Here is a 20,836-nt window from a genome sequence, read left to right on the forward strand (position 1 = left end):
ATTTTTATTTCTTATCACATTATTAATAATGTGACACTAGTTGACATCATTACAAACATTCATGTTAAGAATCGCGTGTGACAACAAAGTTATATTAGGAAAACTTATTTTTTGACTTTTTTTGTTAAAATACTTTCGTAGTTTCTAAAATTTAAATAAAATAGTTGTAATCCTTCAAATTTGAAATTAATATTTTTAACCCTAAATGTAAAAAGGGAAATTTAGAGTCTCATAAATTTTATTAGACCTTCAAATTAAGAATTATTTTCACTCCTTAAATTTAAAAGTAATTTTTGAAGTTTTCTAATTTAAAAATGATTTACTTTTATTTTTAAAGTTGACATTAACGATTTTAACAGTGTTTGAAATATTTTCCTCATTTCCACTCTCCTGCTCTAAACATAATAATAGCAAAAAGTAATTGGTACTACAATTATGCCTATCTTGAAACAGTTATGGCTTCAAAACCAGGGAGAAAGATTATTATTAATAAGAGGAAACAAATTAAAGATAAATACAATTTAAGATACACAAATTAACACAATCAGCTTTGACACATACATCCCAATCTGCAACTGAACATCAAATCACAACTAAAGACACCACTTTACTCCAAAAATACACCGACTGAGTAAGAAGGGACTATACCTCCTAATTATACAAACAAAAAAGAAAACAGTTATCGTATTCATATTTCGTCAAGCTCATGATCACCAGAAAAATAATACAGCATATGAAACAAGACCAGTTACTTGTAAATGACAAGTAACAAACATTTATTTGGTATGTATACGCATATGGAGGTGTTAAGGAATAATGCTAAATAATGTTGTGAATTCACAAAATGTTACAAGCATCAATAGAAAACGCCCTACTTGAGCACAGCTTTGCGCCAAGGATATCCACTCAACACTATAACCAAAGCTCAGATTTTAAACGCAAGACTACTTCCGCAAACTTAAATTACATACAATCCCTTTACCTCTCTTTTCTGCCTCTTCCCAACCTCAGCCTTAATTCCCTTCTTGCAGCTAAAACGATTACAAAAAGGAAGACCAGAAGAAACTAGTAAAACATTTAAATGGAACATATTTAAATCTCACTTTATTGGACGGTAGCGGTTGTCTCCGCTGACCAATTCCACACTCTTACTTCACCAGTACCGTCTCCGGTGAAGAATATGCCGTTAGGCCCTATCTGCATTGCTCGTACCTCTTGTTTAGTTAATATCTTACCCCTCTCTGCAAATCTGAACAAGAAATAGGGCAAACATTGAATAATGAGTATGAATACGAAGTAAACTTTACTTCCACCACAAAGTACAAACAGCCATATTTGTTCTTATTTCTCTAGAATTGAAATTTATTTTATGCATTGTGTGTATTTCTCTCTTACTCATTTTAATATGACATGATAATTGGTTTGGGTATCATTTGGATGTATTAAAACAACAAGCTTAATTTATTATGCAAAGTCATTAATTCCACTTGCAACATATAGAAGTAAAAACCATATAATTCAGTTTTGTAGAGAACCAGATGGGGCAATTATTTTAGTGGTTTGTACTCCGTAGTGGAAATAAGAGAACCAAACGAGAGCATGAACAGGAAATCAACTACTTACGATGGCAGATCATAGAGGCGCACAGTGTTATCATTGCAAGCACACAACAAAATGGGCTTGCCTTGTGAGTCATGCATCCCACATAGGGTAAGTATGCCCTGCACACATATAAAACATCATCAGAATAATGAAAGCCACCACATCACACACTCAACAAATCCCAGCAGCCAAATTTAAAGTGCAAATAATTACTGTTAAGGATATCTAAATATGCATCCATGCAAAAATAATAACTCCATTTCGTTTTCATTTTTATTCAGTGAAAGAAACAGTTATATTATAACAAAAAAGTAATAAACCTTGAAAATAATAATGCAGCAAATGAGTACACGAAAAAATAGAAAGTAGGTGGAATAAAGTAATGCAGCAGTAAAAGATGCAGGGGGAACAGGCATGGGCTATGTCCTCACCCTCCTAGATTTTTCTAATTACAATATATAAAATATTTACAAATATTGGACTGCCCTCCCCCTCTGTTTACTTTGGTACCCTTTTTCTCATAAGTAATATATTGGGTTAAAGGATTCGAGATAGTGCTTCTTTCCCACACTTACTCTTGGTATGTGTAAATATCGTGAGCGTAATATTTATAAATCGTGCTTCTTTCAATGGATGTAAGATAGACTGAGATATCATCTTTCAAATTGGTTTAAACTTAACTTCACAAAACTGATTGGTAATGTAAGGATTGCCCCTATTTATATGTTGTATTTTAATATTATCTTAGCCAATGTGGGACGGGTTCTATCAAATACACATCCATGTCTAGCACTATTGGGCTTGGTACGCGTATGACATGATAATTGTCCCTTTTAATGAAATCTATAATGGGCTTTGACACCATCTTACAAAATGATTTATACTTAACTCAGGCCTACAAAGCCAATTTGTAATATAAGGATTGTTCCTACCCTACTTACATATTGTATTTTACACTATCTCTAGTCATTGAGGGACTTGAGTTTTTCAATACAGCTCCAAATGGCTTAACACTTATTACATTTGCTCCACACAAGCATGCTTTGAAAGAGTTACTATATCAATATTCAAGTCACTTTTTTGTCTTGTGGCCTCGTTACTTTGGAGGATTGAAATATTTAGAATAGTATTATCACCAAGGAAAGCTTACAACATATATATGCCCCTTTCTGATCAAGTCCCTATCCAGTTGTATGCAAAAGCAAAACTACCCAGAGTCATTTTCATATCGGAAACTTGGGCACATTTTTTTATATTTTCTAGACCACATACATCTTGTGAAAATTTGAGTTCAGTTCAAGAGGAGTTGTGGCTGGATCATTGATTGCTGAACTAAGAATTGATTCCACACAATTATGAGATATCAACATTTCAAACATCATAGTATAATAAATCAATTGTCCAAGGGAAAAGTAAATAATAGAATACATACATGTTCCTCATTGTGAGTATATGTCACTTCCAAGTTTCCGCTTTCGGTAGCATACCATACCTGCAGAAATCTAATAATTAATTGCAGAACTTACATGTAGTCGATACATATACAGCAAGTAAATTTTGCAAAACCAACCTTCACAGTTTTGTCCAAGGAACAAGATAAAAGGAATTGTTCCCAGCAGAGAACAGACATCACAACAGATGTGTGCTCTGTTAGTGTCTGTATACATTGCAAGGTTTCAAGGTTCCATACCTGAAGGACAACAACCAATTGGAAGCAATGTGTCAAATTAACAAACCAAACCCTATTATCACATTGCTTAAAAAGAGTCCAAAGAAAACGAACAAGACATGTGACAAAGAGCACACATAAAACTTACTCTTATTGTATTGTCCATTGACCCAGAGTAAAGTCTATTAGCACCAACAACTAATGAAACAACACCACGAGAATGACCTTTAAGTGATGCAGCTGGCTCGAAGCAATTGTTACCTACATTAAACTTCCATGCCAATATAGATCCATCCTGCAATAGAAGTTATTTCATTAGAGATTAAAATTTAAAATGGTATTCCAAATGTGTAGACAAGTCAGAACTTTTTCTTCGGTGTTCTGTTCTCATTTTCAATAATAACAAAATACAATGGGCTTTGAAAGATGTTTGATTGAGTTTCATTGAAAATATTTCCCAAGATCACACAAGCATAAATTGATTCATTGTTTAGGAGTTAAAAGCCATTCAACTACCTTAATAGTTAATGCTTTGAGATCATAACACAACCCCTCACATAAATAATGAGATTCAAGGTATCCAGTCTCCGCATCACGAATTAGTCCTCCTTAGGCATAACCAATGGCCTATAGTCCAAGCCAAGATATCCACCAGCAATCAGGAATATCCCATATATCAGCCTGACAATTGCTTAAAAACAATTGTCACACCTCATGTGCAAGCATCACTAGGCATTAGACAGAACTTCTTGGCCAATTAGATGGCCTAAAAGACTAATCTGGGTTGTTTTATTAGCTAATAGTCAGTGCTATAAAGCTCCAATCCAATCCTTTACATCATAAGACTTGTGTTATGAGATGATTATTTACTATTTACAATCCTATCATCCTTCATTTTCCATTCATTTCCTTTATGCTATGTTGGTTAGAGAGAAAAGAAATTGAGAGTGAAAGAAAAGAAAGGACGAGAAAGAAATGACTAAAAATTGAAGTTGTTTGGTTGAAAAGAAATAAAGAGTATAAAAGAAAAGAAAGAGAAAATAAAATAAAATAAATATTCTTGTTACTATTACTATTATTTAGTATTATATACATATTTATTCATAAAATAAAATAAAACTGTTTATAGAAAAAGAAGAAAACAACTAAAAAAACTCTCTCAATGCGGGCAATTCTTCAGTTATTTAAGAAGAAATGAACAGTAACATACTTTCGGTTCATTTCTTCTTAATTCCTTTTTGCCAAACCAATTGCAAATATCAAAAGCAGTGCTCTTCAAAGCATTTATTCACTTTTCATGGCAAACAAACTGACAGTTAAGGTATGTATGGGAGTGCAATTTGGGGAAAAGGAAAAGGAGAATTTTCCATTTTTAATTAAGATTTTTTCATTTTTATAAAAAAAAAAAAGGAAAGATATGAAACGATAGATTATCATAAACTAAATGATCAAATCTTCTGATTCTTTTAATAATAATAAGTAACATAACTTAATTTAAAAATAAAATTTTTTTCTTTCCCTTCCCTTTCCCTACAAGGCCCCACTACCAGACATACCTCACCGATTCTCCTAGTTATTTTTCTCCAAAAATATTGCACTTACAAAATTGTATCAATGGCAAGGTAAAAGGCAAATAGTCTTATTAAATGTTTCTCCTTTAATGCCTTCATTGCCCTATGTCAGCCTCACCCATCAGCCCTAAAATTAACTTAAACATTATCATCTGTAATGCCAAACTTTTAGTTGCCTAACATTATTGTAAGATGCAACTCTAAAAAGTTTAATCCATACAATTGTAAGATGAACTTTTTCATCTCATCCAACAGATCCCAAGCACCATGAAGATAATCAGAATTTAAATCAGGACCACTTACTGGGTGAAAAAAATAAATAATGACTTGAACAAAACAAATCGTTGTCAAAGGGAAAGAAAATATTTACCTGTGTACCAGCAAAGAGCATATCATTGTTTACAACAAGAGCATAAACTTGTCCAACTGGGCCATTTAGACTTAGCTCCATTAAATTTTGAGTGTTCCAGGCCTGCAGCACCAATGTCATCAACCAAAAGAACATCAGTTATGATGTAACGAGCAGTGAAAAGAACATACCATAGCAAAAACATTTCACTAAATTATAGAGATGTATTTTATTTGAAAATTACAGGGTACAAAATATGAGAAAACAAAAGAGATGCCTATTGCTCTTTCCTACCTTGACAGAATTGGGTATCCCAACAAAAACCCAGGGGCCTTCACTGATCATGCAACCCACTTCACCACCAAGATTGATCACACCTACACACTGCAAAGGAGCAAGGAAAAACAAAACCAAGATCAATCTCACTTTTTCAACAACCTCAAAAGGAACCTATAAAAAATAAAGAAAAATACAATATTTACTGCACACCTTGAAATTTGAAACAAAATAGAGAGAAGAAGAGCTTGAAGTCAATTCTAATCATTTTAAAGAAACAGAACAATACATGCTTCGCATTGTACAAACAAACAAAACCAAACTTGAAAGTAATAAAGAAATTATCCTACTCCAAGGATATAGAAGCCTTGTTATGAAGCTCCTTTTTATAATCATATGGACCCATATCCATGTTAATGATAAAATAAGGAAAACCTTTTTCAAATCCAAGAGATATAGAAGCGTTGTTGTGAAGCTCCTTTTTTTCACCATCACTAGACCTAACAAATATTTTGTTAATGTTGATAGTCAATTCATGCAAGTTCCTCGTGATGCCCACTATACTGTTGTGATTCACATTAACATATACCTTAAAAAAGGAGAAGGACAAGGATTACGGTATGAAGATAAAGGAAATACACAGAACAACGACATTGATCACTTGTGAACTTGGGTAGATCAAACAAATTATCCACAAGTTGAAGTCCTGTGAGATTCGAAAGATGAATTGTACAGTGATAATAAGCAGAACTTCTTATTGTCTCTAATCACGTGTTCAATAAGGAACCAGACACAAAGAAATTGCTTGTCATTTGTTCAAAAGAAATTGTTGTCCAAGTAAATTAGTAATGAATATATCAACTCCAAAATGATCAACTTGTGAATGCTCTAAGACTTTGACAGGTCTTTGTGTTTCCAAGTTTGGTGCATACAATCTATATGCTCTAGCTTGAGAGGAAGAGTTAGAAATGGTTATCATTGTATTTTGCACACAACTTCATAAAAGTTGTATGTTGTTATAACTGTCAGTCATATAGAGTTCCATGTGTAGAGTTTTAGTCTACCTTTTGTACTTCTGGTTCAGACCCTTAATTTATATAAATAATTAGATCTTCTGAGAGATATCATCTCTCAGGCACCATGTTCTATATCTATTATTCACAACTACGGGAAAAGAGAAGTTGTATGTAAATTTAAAATTGAGTCAATTGGCATTACAAAACAAAGCAAAACACTGATAGTTACCACCTTTCCAGATTGGCAGTCCCAAATCCTTGCCGTCTCGTCAGTGCTTCCAGTATACAGCTTATCTGAACCAGAGGGAAAAGCGATTGCACTCACAGCCTGTTCATTCAACAAAACCAAGACCCATACCATCAACTCCAATAACCTAAACACACACTAGTAAACGTGTTATCAAATATCAACATTTCACAAAGCCTACATTAACACAGGCTCAGTTCACACTTAACCCTATATATGCAGACACACAACCACCATTTAAAACACGATTAGAATTATAATCACACTCACACCGCAGAATCCAACGATAAATACGATGTCAAGCACATGCTTGAAAGGTCCAAAGTCACCACAGCTAAGCCACATTTCTTTGCAATTTAACACAACATCAAGGATCAAACAAAACAGCAATCACAACCGTGATTTGAAACTTTTCACTATCAAAAAGAGTCTATGCTTTATAATATATTGTATAGGACGCAGTTCCTCCAAACTGAGCAACTCACTTTATAGAGTAAAACTAAATCAACGGTCAATATTACATTCACATGGATAAGAAACCGATATCAGTAAAGTAATCAAACTATTACGCGCACATACACAACAAATCAACATCAAGATTCCTTTTCTAGTTTAAAATTAATTGAGATTACTTTCTTTACCGCTACCTTCAGCGGACCCAACCCCATATTTAATAGAATCTATCATGTACCTTCTGATGCCCTTCGAGCTGTGTCAGCAAAGAAAACCCGTCTCCCACTTTCCAAGAGTGAAGGAACTTACACCTCTCTCCATAACTACAATTCCCCTGAATCCAATAATTGCAAACTTTTTCCGCCTTGACTACCACCCCTCTACCGCCGCCACCGCCGCGACCCCCGCCACGGCCCCACGTGTTGTTGAAATTGGGGCGTCCGCGCTGGCCCGAGAATCCCGATAAGCCTGAATTGTCGTACGCACGCTTCGAGGAGGCCCCGTTGGAGTGGGAAGATGCGGGCAATTCGCTGTGCAGGAAGGGGCACGGGTAGCGATTGCACTTGCCCGCTTGCCAGTGGAAACACACTTTCTGGTGCTTCCCGTCCCCGCCGAGACGATTGTACACACGCTTGCTGCCCCCATCCACGTCCATGATCGAGCGAGCTAGAGTCTGTGATTGAGAGTGCGTTTATCTGATCGAGTTAATCGGGATTGAAAGAGAGAGGGGGAATGAAATTGTGAAGAGCTTTTGATTATCTTCCAGTGCAATTGGAAGTAAAACGGAGGGAGGGTTGTGATAGGGGAAAAGATTGGAGCATGCGCGAGAGAAATTCAGAAATACTGGGAGGGAGAGGTAGGGGAATGTATAGCGTGATCATCAAGCGGGAGTGAAGTGAAGTGAAGCTCGTGGGAAATAGAAACCCTAATTGATGAGATTAGGGTTCGTTAGAGAGACGTAAATTTGGTGCGGTATAATGAATCGGGAAAGAGAGTTCGGGAAGTACACATACGTAAGCAGTGAGTTCTGAAGACATAGAATTACGGAATTGACCTGAGCATGACCCGCCAGCTTGGAAACTACATTTATCCATAATATGAGCTTTCCTTTTATTTATATGGAAAATGCTTTTTTAATAGAATAATAATATCTTTTACAACATTTTTTTTATAATATTTTAACACTATTTATATTTGTTGATGTTGGTGTTTAGAATTATTATTATTGATTATGAAATAATTTTGGACCAATTAAAAAATAATATGTAAATAATATTAAAATGTTGTGAAAAGTATCATTATTCTTTTGAATCTCCCTGCTTCACTACATTATTGTTTTTAGGATATTTTGATTATTAAAAAAATTAACTTCAATATTTATAAATAAAAAAATATTGAAAGTTAAAATAATATGTAAAGGATTTTAAAAAATAGTTAAATATTTTTAAGATTGTTAGAATATTTACTCTATTTATCAATGTTAGAGTATTTAGCATATGTATCATTGTTAGAATATTTATCTTATTTATCATCAATATACTAAGTCTAGGATTGTCCTATTTATCATCGTTATATTGTGTTTAGGATTATCCTATTTATCATCGTTATATTGTGTCTAAGATTATTCTATTTATCATGTACTTTGTATCAAAACTTTCTTATACATAGAAGGTTTAATAATCAACTTTATCCCTAGTTTGGTTGGCAAATCTCAATTTAGTCCTTCTTTAAGAAGGTGTTTAAAATGAGTCCTTACTTTTAAATTTTTGAGTCAAAATAGTCCCTTCCGTTAAGTATAACCAGACGAAGTTAATAGGTTAATGATGTGGCACTACTTATTGGTTACTTGTCAAAGAATACTTCTGTATATGTGATTACGGGTTGGTTAGTTAGAGAAGAAAGGATTTTATAAGAAAGGATTTTATTCCGAAATTGGGTTTTTTAATTGGGCAGCCATCTTCTCCCCCACTTGCGGCGTCGCACCTCTTTTTTGTCGCCCAAGAGCATCACCGACGACGCCACCTACGTTGGACGCAGCAGCTCGAAACCTTCGTCCCCCACTTTTCGCGTGCGAGAGGAGTCTCTTCTCCCACATGTACACCTCCTTTTCCCCCTAAAGATTAGGACTGCAGTAGATTGGGGGGAATTGCTCCGCACTGCGCCAACACTGAAGGAAGAATTGGGTTTCGACCTTCCCCTCTACGGCGACTTCTGGCAACCTGATGGTGTTTCAGGCAAATTGAACTCATCCTGGTTCTTGGTTCGATTCTTACAGGTTTCTAGATTTCGATGTGGAGGCGTGAGAGGAAAACACGAGAAAAGACGAACTGATGAAATTGATTTGGTGTTTCTCTGTTTCTAGTTTTTTTTTTCTGAGTTTTCGTCTTTGCAAGTGCGACGCAAAAGCGAATGGATTTCATGGATGAAGGGTTGCTATTCTGGAATGTTAGATTTGCAGGTGGTCTCGCAAGGAGAACGAACGAAATCACGCTCCTGAGTTTCGATCGTGCTAGCGCGATTAGGGTTCGCTGATTTGGGGATTTCTTCTACTCTTTCTGGTTTGATAGTGAACGCGAACTGGCGGAGAAATCAAACTTGGGACACGTTGTTATTCGCGTTCAAAGGTTCTACTAAAGAAGATGAAGATGGTTGCGCGACGGTGGTCGAGATGTGAATCGTGGTAGTGGCACGATGATGATGCCGACTTGAAGCGAGGCGTGGAAAGGAGCTCTCGCAGTTTTGTTTTGTGATTTGGGTAGTGCAAACTTGATGGTGATGGCCATGGAGGTAGTGCATGATGAGGTGGTGCTCTTGTGAAGATGTTTCACGATAGCAGCTTGCAACTAGCGGTGCTAGGGTTTCTGAAGCAACTGGTTGCACGTTGATGGTGATGAATTGGGTTGCTTGCAACGATTTGGTTCTGTGTTCACATGGATAGCGTAGAGGGGAAAAGAGGACGAAGATAGATTCGGGTTATGGGCCAAGATATTTTGACTCAAAAAGTAGTGCCATAAGCAAAGTATATTTTCAAACGTAATCAATAAGTAGTGTCACATCATTAACCCATTAACTCCGTTTGGTTATATTTAACGGAAAGGACTATTTTAACTCAAAAATTTAAAAGTAAGGACCAATTTCAAACACTTTTCTAAAGAGAGACTAAATTGAGATATACCTACTAAACTAGGGACAAAGTTGACTATTAAACCTATATAGAATTATAGTGAGAAGGGTTTTTCAAGTACTCGACAATTATTTTCTAGTTTCAATCTCAAGTAAGATATATTATTAGCTAAATATCTTGAGTTAGTTATAATATTTTATGTATTTGGATTTGGCCCATTGAATATAATGTGTAGCAATTAGAGCATAGTGTCAACACCTAATTTCGTCCGAGAGAAGTAAATAATTAAAATAAAAGAATAAAAGAATAATAATTAATGGTGGATAAAGAAAAAAAAAAGGAAAAAATAATAAAATAATCTTCCTTAATGCTGGACACATCACTTTAGAATATTTTTGAAATATTAGTTTAATATGGTAATAATTTGAACCAATAATTATAAGCAATAATTAAAAATATATTGATATAATTGCTGCATCAATTTCTTTCTAAAGAGGAAAATATGATTTCTTCTTAAAATGGACAATTTTTCTGACAATGATTATAATCAATGTCTTGAATATTATTTGACTTATTTTTCTTGCAATCAAGACCATTTTTTCCCTATTTTGTCCATTGTCAATTAATTCAATTAAGGCAAGATTGTCATAATATTATAATGTGTATATAAATATGCACCTGTGGAAGAAAAAAAAAGAAAATAAAGAGAGGGAGGCATGCAGAAATAATAGAAAGAGAGAAAGAAAGTATATAAAAAAAATAGGTTCTTCTACATAAGGGTTCTGTCAACGACAATCACCAACGAAAAAATAGGAGAGTACCGAAAGGTATGTCACCTCTACACCATTCTTTTTCTCTTTTTATTGCGCTTTGAAGTTTTTTCTAAAAGGTATTATTTTTTACTACACACAAATAACGTTTTTTTAAAAAATAATAAAAAAAAGGGTACGACCTATGGCCGGTTTCTTTCTTTTTCCCACCATTTTTAAAATAAAAAAAAAATACAAAATATTTAAAACCCAAAAAATATCAATTTTGTTAAACCAACTTTTTTTTACCAGAACTATGTGATCCCTGATTTTCCATCATAATTGTATATATGTAGGAGCAAGGTCAATCCTTGTCGGGTTCACTTTTCAAAAATTTAAATTAATCCAAAATAATTTTTAAACAAACTCACAAACCTTTTTCTAGATAAAGAACCCTGATTGTCCATTATAAATAAATATACGTAGGAGCGAGGTCAATTCTTATCGGGTTGATAAAACAAAAAATATTTTTTTTTTCTTAATAATTTCTTTTATTTTTATTTTTATTTTTATTTTTATTTTTATTTTTATTTTTGGGGAAAATTTAACATTTTGGAAAACCATGTAAATTTTATACATTTAATTAAAGGTACTACCTTTGGGCAGACGCAATAGGGTGCTAACACCTTTCTTACGCGTAATCGATACCTAAATCTAAAATTTAATTTTCGTAGACCAAGTCTTATTTTATGGTTTTCTATAGCTTTTTCGTAATAAATTATGGTGGCGACTCCCAAAATCTTGTCTTGAACCCGCTTGTTTTTGGTTCGTCGTCTCGTCACGATCCAGTTGCGACAGATGGCGACTCCACTCGAGATGCTAGAGAATCAGCCCTTCTTAATTAAATGTGCAAAATTGATGTAGTTTTTCTTTATTTTATTTTATTTCATTTTATTTTCCCTTTATTTATTTATGTTTATCTTTATTTATTTTGGTAATGTAACATCCCAAAATATGTGTATAATTCATATCAAGTGGAATGCAACATATTATAATAATAGAAAGCAGTTAAGAGTAGTAGCAGATGAAGTGTATATAATACAGTCATCCAAAATATGATATAAGCTCTACATATCAGCATAGAGTCTTTCAAAAAAAGAAGTAAAAGAGAAGGAAACTGAGTATATATACATGAAATCTAATCTAGTCTAGACTAAACTACTCAGCTGCGGTATCTGGAACCTCAACAGCTTCGGTTCCATCTAATATTTGCTCCAGTGGGGCCTCTGAAATCTCTGCTCACATCCAATTAGGATGATCATTGCAAAAGAAAACCAACACATACAAAACAGACAGCAAACAGAGCAAGGGTAAGCTAGAATTTCAAAGAATACAAAACAATTTAAATTAAACAAAGTAAAAGAGACATACAAGCAACTGCAATCATAGAAGGACTACTTTAATAGATTATGAGTTATAGTTTTATTAGATAGCGTTAGACTTAGACTCGTCCAGACCCGGAATGAATATTGAGCTATGGCGGGTTATGCACTTGTGGTGGCCTCTACTGCTTTGCAAAGCCATTGCCAATGGGTTTCACCCTACCACACACAAGGTTAGTCCGTTATCACTCACCTTGGCCCATATAAAATGGAGACAACCAAGACTAGGACCCCCTACTGCTCTTCACCACATGAACTAATCTTCTCTAAGTGAGATTGAATAGTCATTAGAGCTTTAAGGGAAACCCCCAAGACTGAGCTACCTATATTCATTCCAGAACTTAACTTAAATCTCACATAGAGATGACGCTTGAATCATTGAATCAACTTATATACATATACCATCCCTTCTTTACTGATTTTAAGTTATTAATCGTTCACAGTTAATCATATCATACTAATTAAATTCATACAAGATAAATCAAAAATCATACATGGATCAACACACAAGAAAAAGAAAAAAAAAACATAATTATCTTTATAATCTTTAATTACCAATACTTAAGTAATTCAAATGGCTTGGAGACCCTCACCAATGGATCCGGAAGGGTCAAAAACCCCCCAGAACGACCTAAAGAACGTTCAAAACGGATGTCCGGAGTCCCCAAAACGTCAAAAACATCAAAAATACACAACCTGCCGCAGAAAATTCGCTGAGCGCACACCCTGTGGTGCGCTGAGCGAATTTTGTCTGCCAAAAATCATTCACAGAGCGCACAGAGTGCGCTGTGCGACTCTGCATAATCTGCAGAGCGAATTTCTGCAGATTTTAGGAACTCACCCACCTAAAACTCCTTATAGGCCATTTAGTGAACTTCTAACACTCCTAATTCGAAGTATGATTGATTTTAAACTTGTTTAAAGGCTCACACAGGTTCCTAACACTAATCCCTAATAGTTATGCAAAGAATTTGGATCAATTTCCACTATTTCACTCACTTAGGACCTCAATTTGNATCTTACTAGTTGGAAACTGTTTTAGGACAGTTTGAAGCTCCTAACAAGTCAGAAATGACTTGACTAAGTTATACTAATGGTCTAAATACACTCCTAATTCCTAACTCACGAAATCACCCCTCCACTTTCCTTAAAATTGACTTGATTTCTATGGTTAACATCTACAATTCAACTTACTATCTGCATTACTGAAATTTCAATCCATCAACATTCAAATTCACCTTATACAATTAGACATATAGATTCCTAGTTCATCCCATGCTCAATCATATCATTCAAAATCATGAAACATACATTCCAGAACAAGCATTCCTCAATTTAATTAAAACAGTAACCTAATCTGCTACAATTTTTCACATGCATTATCTTAAGAATTTATATAACAAATTCAACATAACAAACCAACATGCCACAAACAAAAAAAATTGAATCTAGCTTCCCTTACCTGGGAATTATCGCAGCACAGCTCAAGAACTGTTCCTAGAAGTTCCAGCACTATAGGATTTTTCCCCAACCCTACTGATCACAATTTTGTGATCAGAACAAATTATAAAATTGAAATTAGAAATGGGAATGAGAATGGAATTGAAAAGGGAAAGTAGGAACCACATGCAATCTACTGATTGCATGTTCTAGGATTTAGAACAATGAGGAGAAGGGAAGAATCACTTACCCCTTTCGAATCTTAGGATGAGTTCAGTGCCACTTGGAGTTCTTGAGGTTCAGATGCTTCAGGTGAGTCTGGAAAATGTTCAAAAACTTCAGATTACTATGAATTTGGAAGAAAGCAAAGTAGAAGAAGAAGTTAGCTTTTGAGAGAGAATTCACGTTTCTGAAAATTGAATTTGGAAGTGGCTGGTTTATGTTTTAAGATTTTTGGTTTTATTAATATTCTTCAACTCACAAGATGCCACCTATGACTCTCTCTTTTGTCTAAATTTCTCAATCCTTACAGGTAATTTATTTATATTCTTTTATTATTATTATTATTATTATTATTATTATTATTATTATTATTATTATTATTGTACATATCATGAGTGAGACCCTATATCTGGGTATGAACATAACATAAAATTATAGGGGTTGTGTAGCGGTGTCTCGTCTGGACTATTTCCAGTTTGGCTATCGTGAGAACCTCAGCCAGTGTCTGTTCTCTTCACATGTAATTTCACACCTAGTTGCGTTTCAACTATTGTGGAAAATGTTGTGAAAAGGACCATAGCTCAGGTGGCCTTGATTTTAGGTTTAGGAAGCCTTCCTTGTGAGATTGCATATACAATGTTTATACTTTAAGACATTGGATCTACCTTAAAAGCATAAAACATGTTGTCTTTTAATCACTATTTGTCACGGGCATCTTCATGCATCATATGCATTAGCAACATTGTTTATCATTTTCTTTATACATAACAATAAATGTGTCATGTTTTTATTCAAATAAAAAACAAAACAAAAATGTCATGCTTTAATGAATAAATAAATAAGGCAAAATAAACACTTTTTAGTCAAATGAATTAATAAAACTTTCATTTTTTGTGTGAAGCATTTATGACATGAAATCACAAAAATAATTTTCTTCTTAATCATTTTCCATCATCCATTTTATCCATAAAAAAAATTAGTTTACAAGAGGCATTATCTTAAAGTGATCACAAGCAATTTTTTTAGCAAAAAATAAAAAATAAAAAAATTGAAAATGAATAAAAAACAAAAAAAAAAAGCTAGGGGCAACTTATCTAAGTTAAGATTTTCGAAAATAAGGCGATCATAATTTAATATGTAGACATATTTCTTCATAAAAAAAAATTATCATTCTTTGTAACCTATTTTGAGTCTTAAAAGTAATAAAAAAAAATTTTTTTTGAACAAATCAGGTTAACATCATATTATTTAAGAAATAATCTTTTTTTGAAAAAAAAAAAGAATCAAAATTTCAAAACACAAGGAAAAAATGAAAATGACAAACTTAATTTTCATTCACTGTAACAAGAACATTTTTTACGCCCATTGGGCCCAGTTGATAATTTTCTTCAAATTCAATTTCTTGAAAAAAAAAACAAACGAATGCGATAAGAGGAAAATATAAAAAAAAATATTTCTCAAAAAGTTTTTTTCATTTTCATTTCGCAAAAAAGAACATAGAAAGGGAAATCGTTACATTTTGAGTAAATTATTATCATACCCTTTTTGATCAATTTTTTTAAATAACTGATAGTATTTTATGTTGAGATATGTGTGTGTGCATTGCTTAAAAACACTCATCCTCCAGCCTTCTCCCTAAAGAAAAAGAGTTTGGCTCTAACAAACACTAATACTACCTATAAACTAGAGCATATTGGTCTTGCCAAAGTTATTCTCGCTTGTGCTATTTGGGAACTCCCTAACTAACCAAAACCATGCAAAAGAAAATCAAACCATTTGAGGCAATCCTTTTTTGATAAATCCTGTCCATACCAGTTCCCTATCCTGAACAAAACCCATGCTTAAAAACTGGGGTAGCTTTGACATTCATGGATCCATATCTCCATACTCATTTTACCAAACACCAACATATTTTTGGTGTGTTGTATCTCATATTGATATTCACATATTACACGTCAATGTGGCTATCCAGTTTCCTTTAAATCCTCTTAAATATTTACCACTTTCAACTTTTCTATGAATTCAAGCATGCACATATCAATGTCAAAAGAAAATGCCAAGCATTGTTTTGAGTATCCGACTTCAGAATTTTTTGACATCCATTGTTTTAAAAATAATGTAAGACATACATGAATTTGATGATTTCAATGAAATAAAATAAACTCCGCAAAAATAAAGTAATAAAAAAATCAATCAAAGAACACCTAGTTGCATAGTATTGCATCATGGATAAATTATCTACATAAATAACTATCATGAATATCTTCGTCAATAAGATACTTTATGAATGGTTATTAAACCTCTTTCATTAAAAAATACAAAAAGAACCATTGATTCGGAGCATTAAACACCATCACCATTACCACAATCGATGCTTAGACTGTGGAGGCCTCAAGAGCAAATTTAAGGAACCAATGGTCAAAATTGGCGTCGTTCAAAAATCATTGGTTATTTGCTTTGTCTACACGAAAATCTCATGCAACTGCTCTCGTTAATTCTCATCTCTTCCAAAGCTATTTAAGCAGGAGGAACTGCAAAGGAGCAAATTATTGTTGTGTTATAAGGACATGACCAGAGTGACTTTGGAGATGTTGGAGATGATGGTTGAATTCCAGTATTTACATTTTATTCAATCACTTCACATTAGAAATTTGCTAAGGAATTGGTTCAGATGTTTAGGCTAGAATTGTGTTTGAAGCGATTACTTGTTCTTGAATTTATGTCCTTTGGTTATGACACTTCAGAGTGACTCATGGACCAGTTTCACCAAGTTTCAGGGATGAGAAGTTTGACTTTACCTCTTTAAGATTTGACAACCAACCCAATTCTAAGATTTTACAGGTTTATTTAACAATGTGGCTTGCAGAGGCAAACATAGGCACTCTCAAAGTGAATGAGATATTTACAGTGGTTGGCGAGGAAATGCCTGTTAGCATTGTTTAAAGATTTCGTTAACAGGAATGAGTCTTTAACATTGAGTGACCTCGTGTTTGAAGAGAAGATGAATGAACAAACCTTCTAACATTCTCCTTATACGCTTTCATAGTTGGTCATGTGAAAAGAGTGACAGGATCTTCGTATGTGGGTGAAATTTGTTCAAAGGCAAAATTAGCAGAATCAGTGTCTACATAGATAATATGCTCAATATATTGCAAATATGAGGGAGTTGGAAAGAACCTACAAACAACAATGATTGGGTTTGGCTATTTGGATTTTGAACTTGGCCAAAAATTATTTTCAATTAAGTTATGTCGTAAAAAAAAAAAAAGCCCAGTTTTCATCTTGGTACCAAAGCCTAGTTTTCATCCTAACACCAAAGAATTAAAAAAAGAACCTAGTTTTCATCATGACACCAAAGCTCAGTTTTCATTTTGGCACCAAAGAATAAAAAAAATCCAGTTCGCATCCTGGCACCAAAGCCTAATTTTCATCTTGGTACAAAAGCCTAGTTTTCATCCTGGCACCAAAGCCCAATTTTCTTCCTGGCACTAAAGAATTCAAAAAAAAAAAAGTTCAGTTTTCATCCCGGCACCAAAGCTCAGTTTTCATCCTGACAAGAATAAAAAAAGCTCAGTTCTCATCCTGACACCAAAGCCCATTTCTCATCCTGGCACCAAAGCCCAATTTTCATCCTGGCACAAAAGCCCAGTTTTCATCCTGACACCAAAGTCCAGTTTTCATCCTGGCACTAAAGAATAAAAAAGCCCAGTTCACATGCTTGCCCAGCGAAGTTCATAGGGTATGACACACCCTCTACAGGTGTCACAGGTCTTCAGCAAAATCCACAAGGTTGTTACAATATCTACCAGGCACGCTTCGAGGTAATCTTTTCCCATCTCTTTGGACCCGAACGAAATTAGTGTCTTTATCTTTATTTAGCTTTTACTACGATAACACAAAAAACTCTAAAGTTCATGTTATCTAGCAAAATCTAAATAAAGAGGGGCAGTTGTGAATACCTAATTTCGTCCAGGAAAGTAAATAATTAAAATTAAAGAATAAGAGGATAATAATTAATGATGGGTAAAGAAAAAAAAAGAAAAAAAAAAAATAAAATAATCTTCCTTAATGCGGGACACATCACTTTAGAATATTTTTGAAATATTAGTTTAATATGGTAATAATTTGAATCAATATTATGACAATAATTATAAACAATAATTAAAAATATATTGATATAATTTGCTGCATCAGTTTCTTTCTAAAGAGGAAAATATGATTTCTTTTTAAAATGGACGATTTTTCTGACAATGATTATAATCAATGTCTTAAATATTATTTGATTTATTTTTCTTGCAATCAAGATCATTTCTTTCCCTATTTTGTCCATTGTCAATTAATTCTCAATTAAGGCAGTTGTCATAATAATATTATAATGTGTGTAGATAAATACGCAAAGAAAAAAAAGAGAGATGTGCAGAAATAATAGAAAGAGAGAAAGAAAGTATATAGAAAAATATAGGTTCTCACACACAAGGGTTCTGTCAACGACAATCACTAAGGAAGAAATAAGGAAGTACTGAAAGCTAAAAAGCTATGTCACCTCTACACCATTATTTTTTTTTTCTTTTTATTGTTCTTTAAAGTTGTTTCTAAAAGGTATTACTTTTTACTGCACACAATAAGGTTTTTTTAAAAAATAATAAAATAAAGGGTACGGCCTATGGCCGGTTTCTTTCTTTTTCCCACCATTTTTAAAATAAAAAAATACAAAATATTTAAAACCCAAAAAATATCAATTTTGTTAAACAAACTTTTTTTTTACCAGAACTAAGTGATCCCTGATTTTCCATCATAAATGTATATACATAGGAGCAAGGTCAATCCTTTTCGGGTTCACTTTTCAACAATCTAAATTAATCCATAATAATTTTTAAACAAACTCACAAACCTTTTTCTATGATTGTCCACTATAAATGCATATACGTAGAAGCGATGTCAATTATTGTCGGGTTCATAAAACAAAAAATATTTTTTTGATTCTTAATAATTTTTTTATTTTTATTTTTATTATTTTTGGGGAAAATTAAACATTTTGGAAAACCACGTTAATTTTATATATTTAATTAAAGGTACTGCCTTTGGACAGACGCAATAGGGTGCTAAAACCTCCCTTACGCGTAACTGATTTCCTAACCTAAAATTTAATTTTCGTAAACCAACTCTTATTTTATGGTTTTACATAGTTTTTCAGTAATAAATTATGGTGACGACTCCCAAAATCTTGTCTTAAACCCGTTTGTTTTCGATACGTCGTCCCGTCGCGATCTTTGTTGCAACACATAATAAAAGAAAAAAATAATAAGTTCTCATAAGGTTAAGCACGATACTAGTAAAATCATAAAGTATAACACTTTGGAATCATGTGATTATGAATATTTAAAATAATATGACCTCCTAAGCACTGAGAATGATTTATAAACATGTTTCTAACTTAAAGTAGCTATCCCAAACCAACTTGATCACTCTAGACTACCTAAACTCATTTATACTTTTCTAATCCATAAATTGACAACCTAGGGATCTAAACCAGTTATAAAGAACCCAACAACTAACCCCAAACCATCCACTTCAGCACATACCTATCAATTAAAACTTCACTAGTCAAAGCCACTTAAGTGAACCAAAAACTATACAAAAATACACTCTATTTGCAACTACTAAATTCTACTTCAGATTTCTCCTATCTCAAAGTTCAAATAAGTCATAAATGACTTTAAAACAGACCCAAGAATCCATTTCTTCCCATTCAATCTTTACTTCAATTTCACCTATCATAACTTCCTTTTTAGACCAAAACGACCCATAACTCAACTTACTTCCTATTTCTTCCCAATACACAAAATGTATACCATAAATATTCACACGAACAAACATTCACAATATTAAATCCAATAAAAAATAAAATCACATCAAACACTATCATATTACCTATTAAACTCATCAAAACAATAAAGGATATTACAAAAATTTATTGATTTTAATAGAATTTTAGAATTTTTTATATTACCTTTTTTTTCTATGCAATAATAATAAATACATATTTGTAAATTAATTATAAATTAAACAAAGAATAATGATATATAAAGAATAAAAAGATAATAATGTCATTTTAAACATTAAAAATAATAGTTAATTGTAAAAAATGTTTTAAAAAATTTATAGCAGAAGAAATATTATATAAAAAGATGGACTAGTTCTACAATCAGATGATTGTTTATGTTAAAAATATCATGTTATAATCTTTTATTAATAAATTTTCTTAATATTTTCAATTGTCCAACTATTTTAATTTACTTAACTATTTTTTCTTTTAATTAAAGTTACCGATAATTTAGATAGTTTTATAATAAATTTGAAATATGACTTATATACTAATCCATTGGGATCGCGTAATGAAAAGTTTGCATAATTTACGGGAAGTTATGTGATAAAATATCACAATTTTCAACATAAAATAAAAAAAAATGTAATAGTTACATTACTTTTTTAATTATAATCAATTTTTTAATTTGATAATTTGTTTGATACAGAAATTCATTAAGTATTGTAATTAAAAAGTAGGAAAAATAATATTTTATAGGTTTTATCTTAGCTATGTAAAAAATTATTTATTAAAAAGTAAAATTTGGTTTTATAAATAAGAATGTGGTGATAATAATGAGTGTGAAATGGA

At 32.8% G+C, this 20,836-nt stretch overlaps 1 protein-coding gene across 2 annotated transcripts; it reads right to left on the bottom strand.

Moving 5' to 3' along the window:
- Positions 1 to 458: 458 nt before the first annotated feature.
- LOC106773070 (zinc finger CCCH domain-containing protein 48) lies at positions 459 to 8,177 on the bottom strand. Of its 2 annotated transcripts, none has more exons than XM_014659757.2 (9): positions 7,422 to 8,177; positions 6,716 to 6,811; positions 5,486 to 5,575; positions 5,213 to 5,314; positions 3,420 to 3,566; positions 3,173 to 3,292; positions 3,035 to 3,094; positions 1,624 to 1,721; positions 459 to 1,249 (listed from the first exon to the last, which is right to left on the bottom strand). In XM_014659757.2, the coding sequence occupies exons 1-9, from the start codon at positions 7,836 to 7,838 to the stop codon at positions 1,105 to 1,107; spliced, it is 1,275 nt and encodes a 424-aa protein (XP_014515243.1). In that variant the 5' UTR covers positions 7,839 to 8,177; the 3' UTR covers positions 459 to 1,104. The 2 variants fall into 2 exon arrangements, 1 of the variants encoding a protein (XP_014515243.1); XR_002669083.1 differs by having other exon boundaries at positions 1,208 to 1,249; positions 3,035 to 3,104.
- Positions 8,178 to 20,836: the final 12,659 nt, after the last annotated feature.

This window comes from Vigna radiata, chromosome 1 (assembly GCF_000741045.1).
Source record: "Vigna radiata var. radiata cultivar VC1973A chromosome 1, Vradiata_ver6, whole genome shotgun sequence".
Lineage (NCBI taxonomy): Eukaryota > Viridiplantae > Streptophyta > Magnoliopsida > Fabales > Fabaceae > Vigna > Vigna radiata.

Coding starts and splice junctions, on each gene's coding strand:
- LOC106773070 (XM_014659757.2), bottom strand. CDS start 7,838: ATGGACGTGGATGGGGGCAGCAAGCGTGTGTACAATCGTCTCGGCGGG. Junction 5,315..5,485: donor GGATACCCAATTCTGTCAAG/GTAGGAAAGAGC, acceptor TTGGTGCTGCAG/GCCTGGAACACTCAAAATTT. Junction 1,250..1,623: donor CGCCTCTATGATCTGCCATC/GTAAGTAGTTGA, acceptor TTTCTTGTTCAG/ATTTGCAGAGAGGGGTAAGA.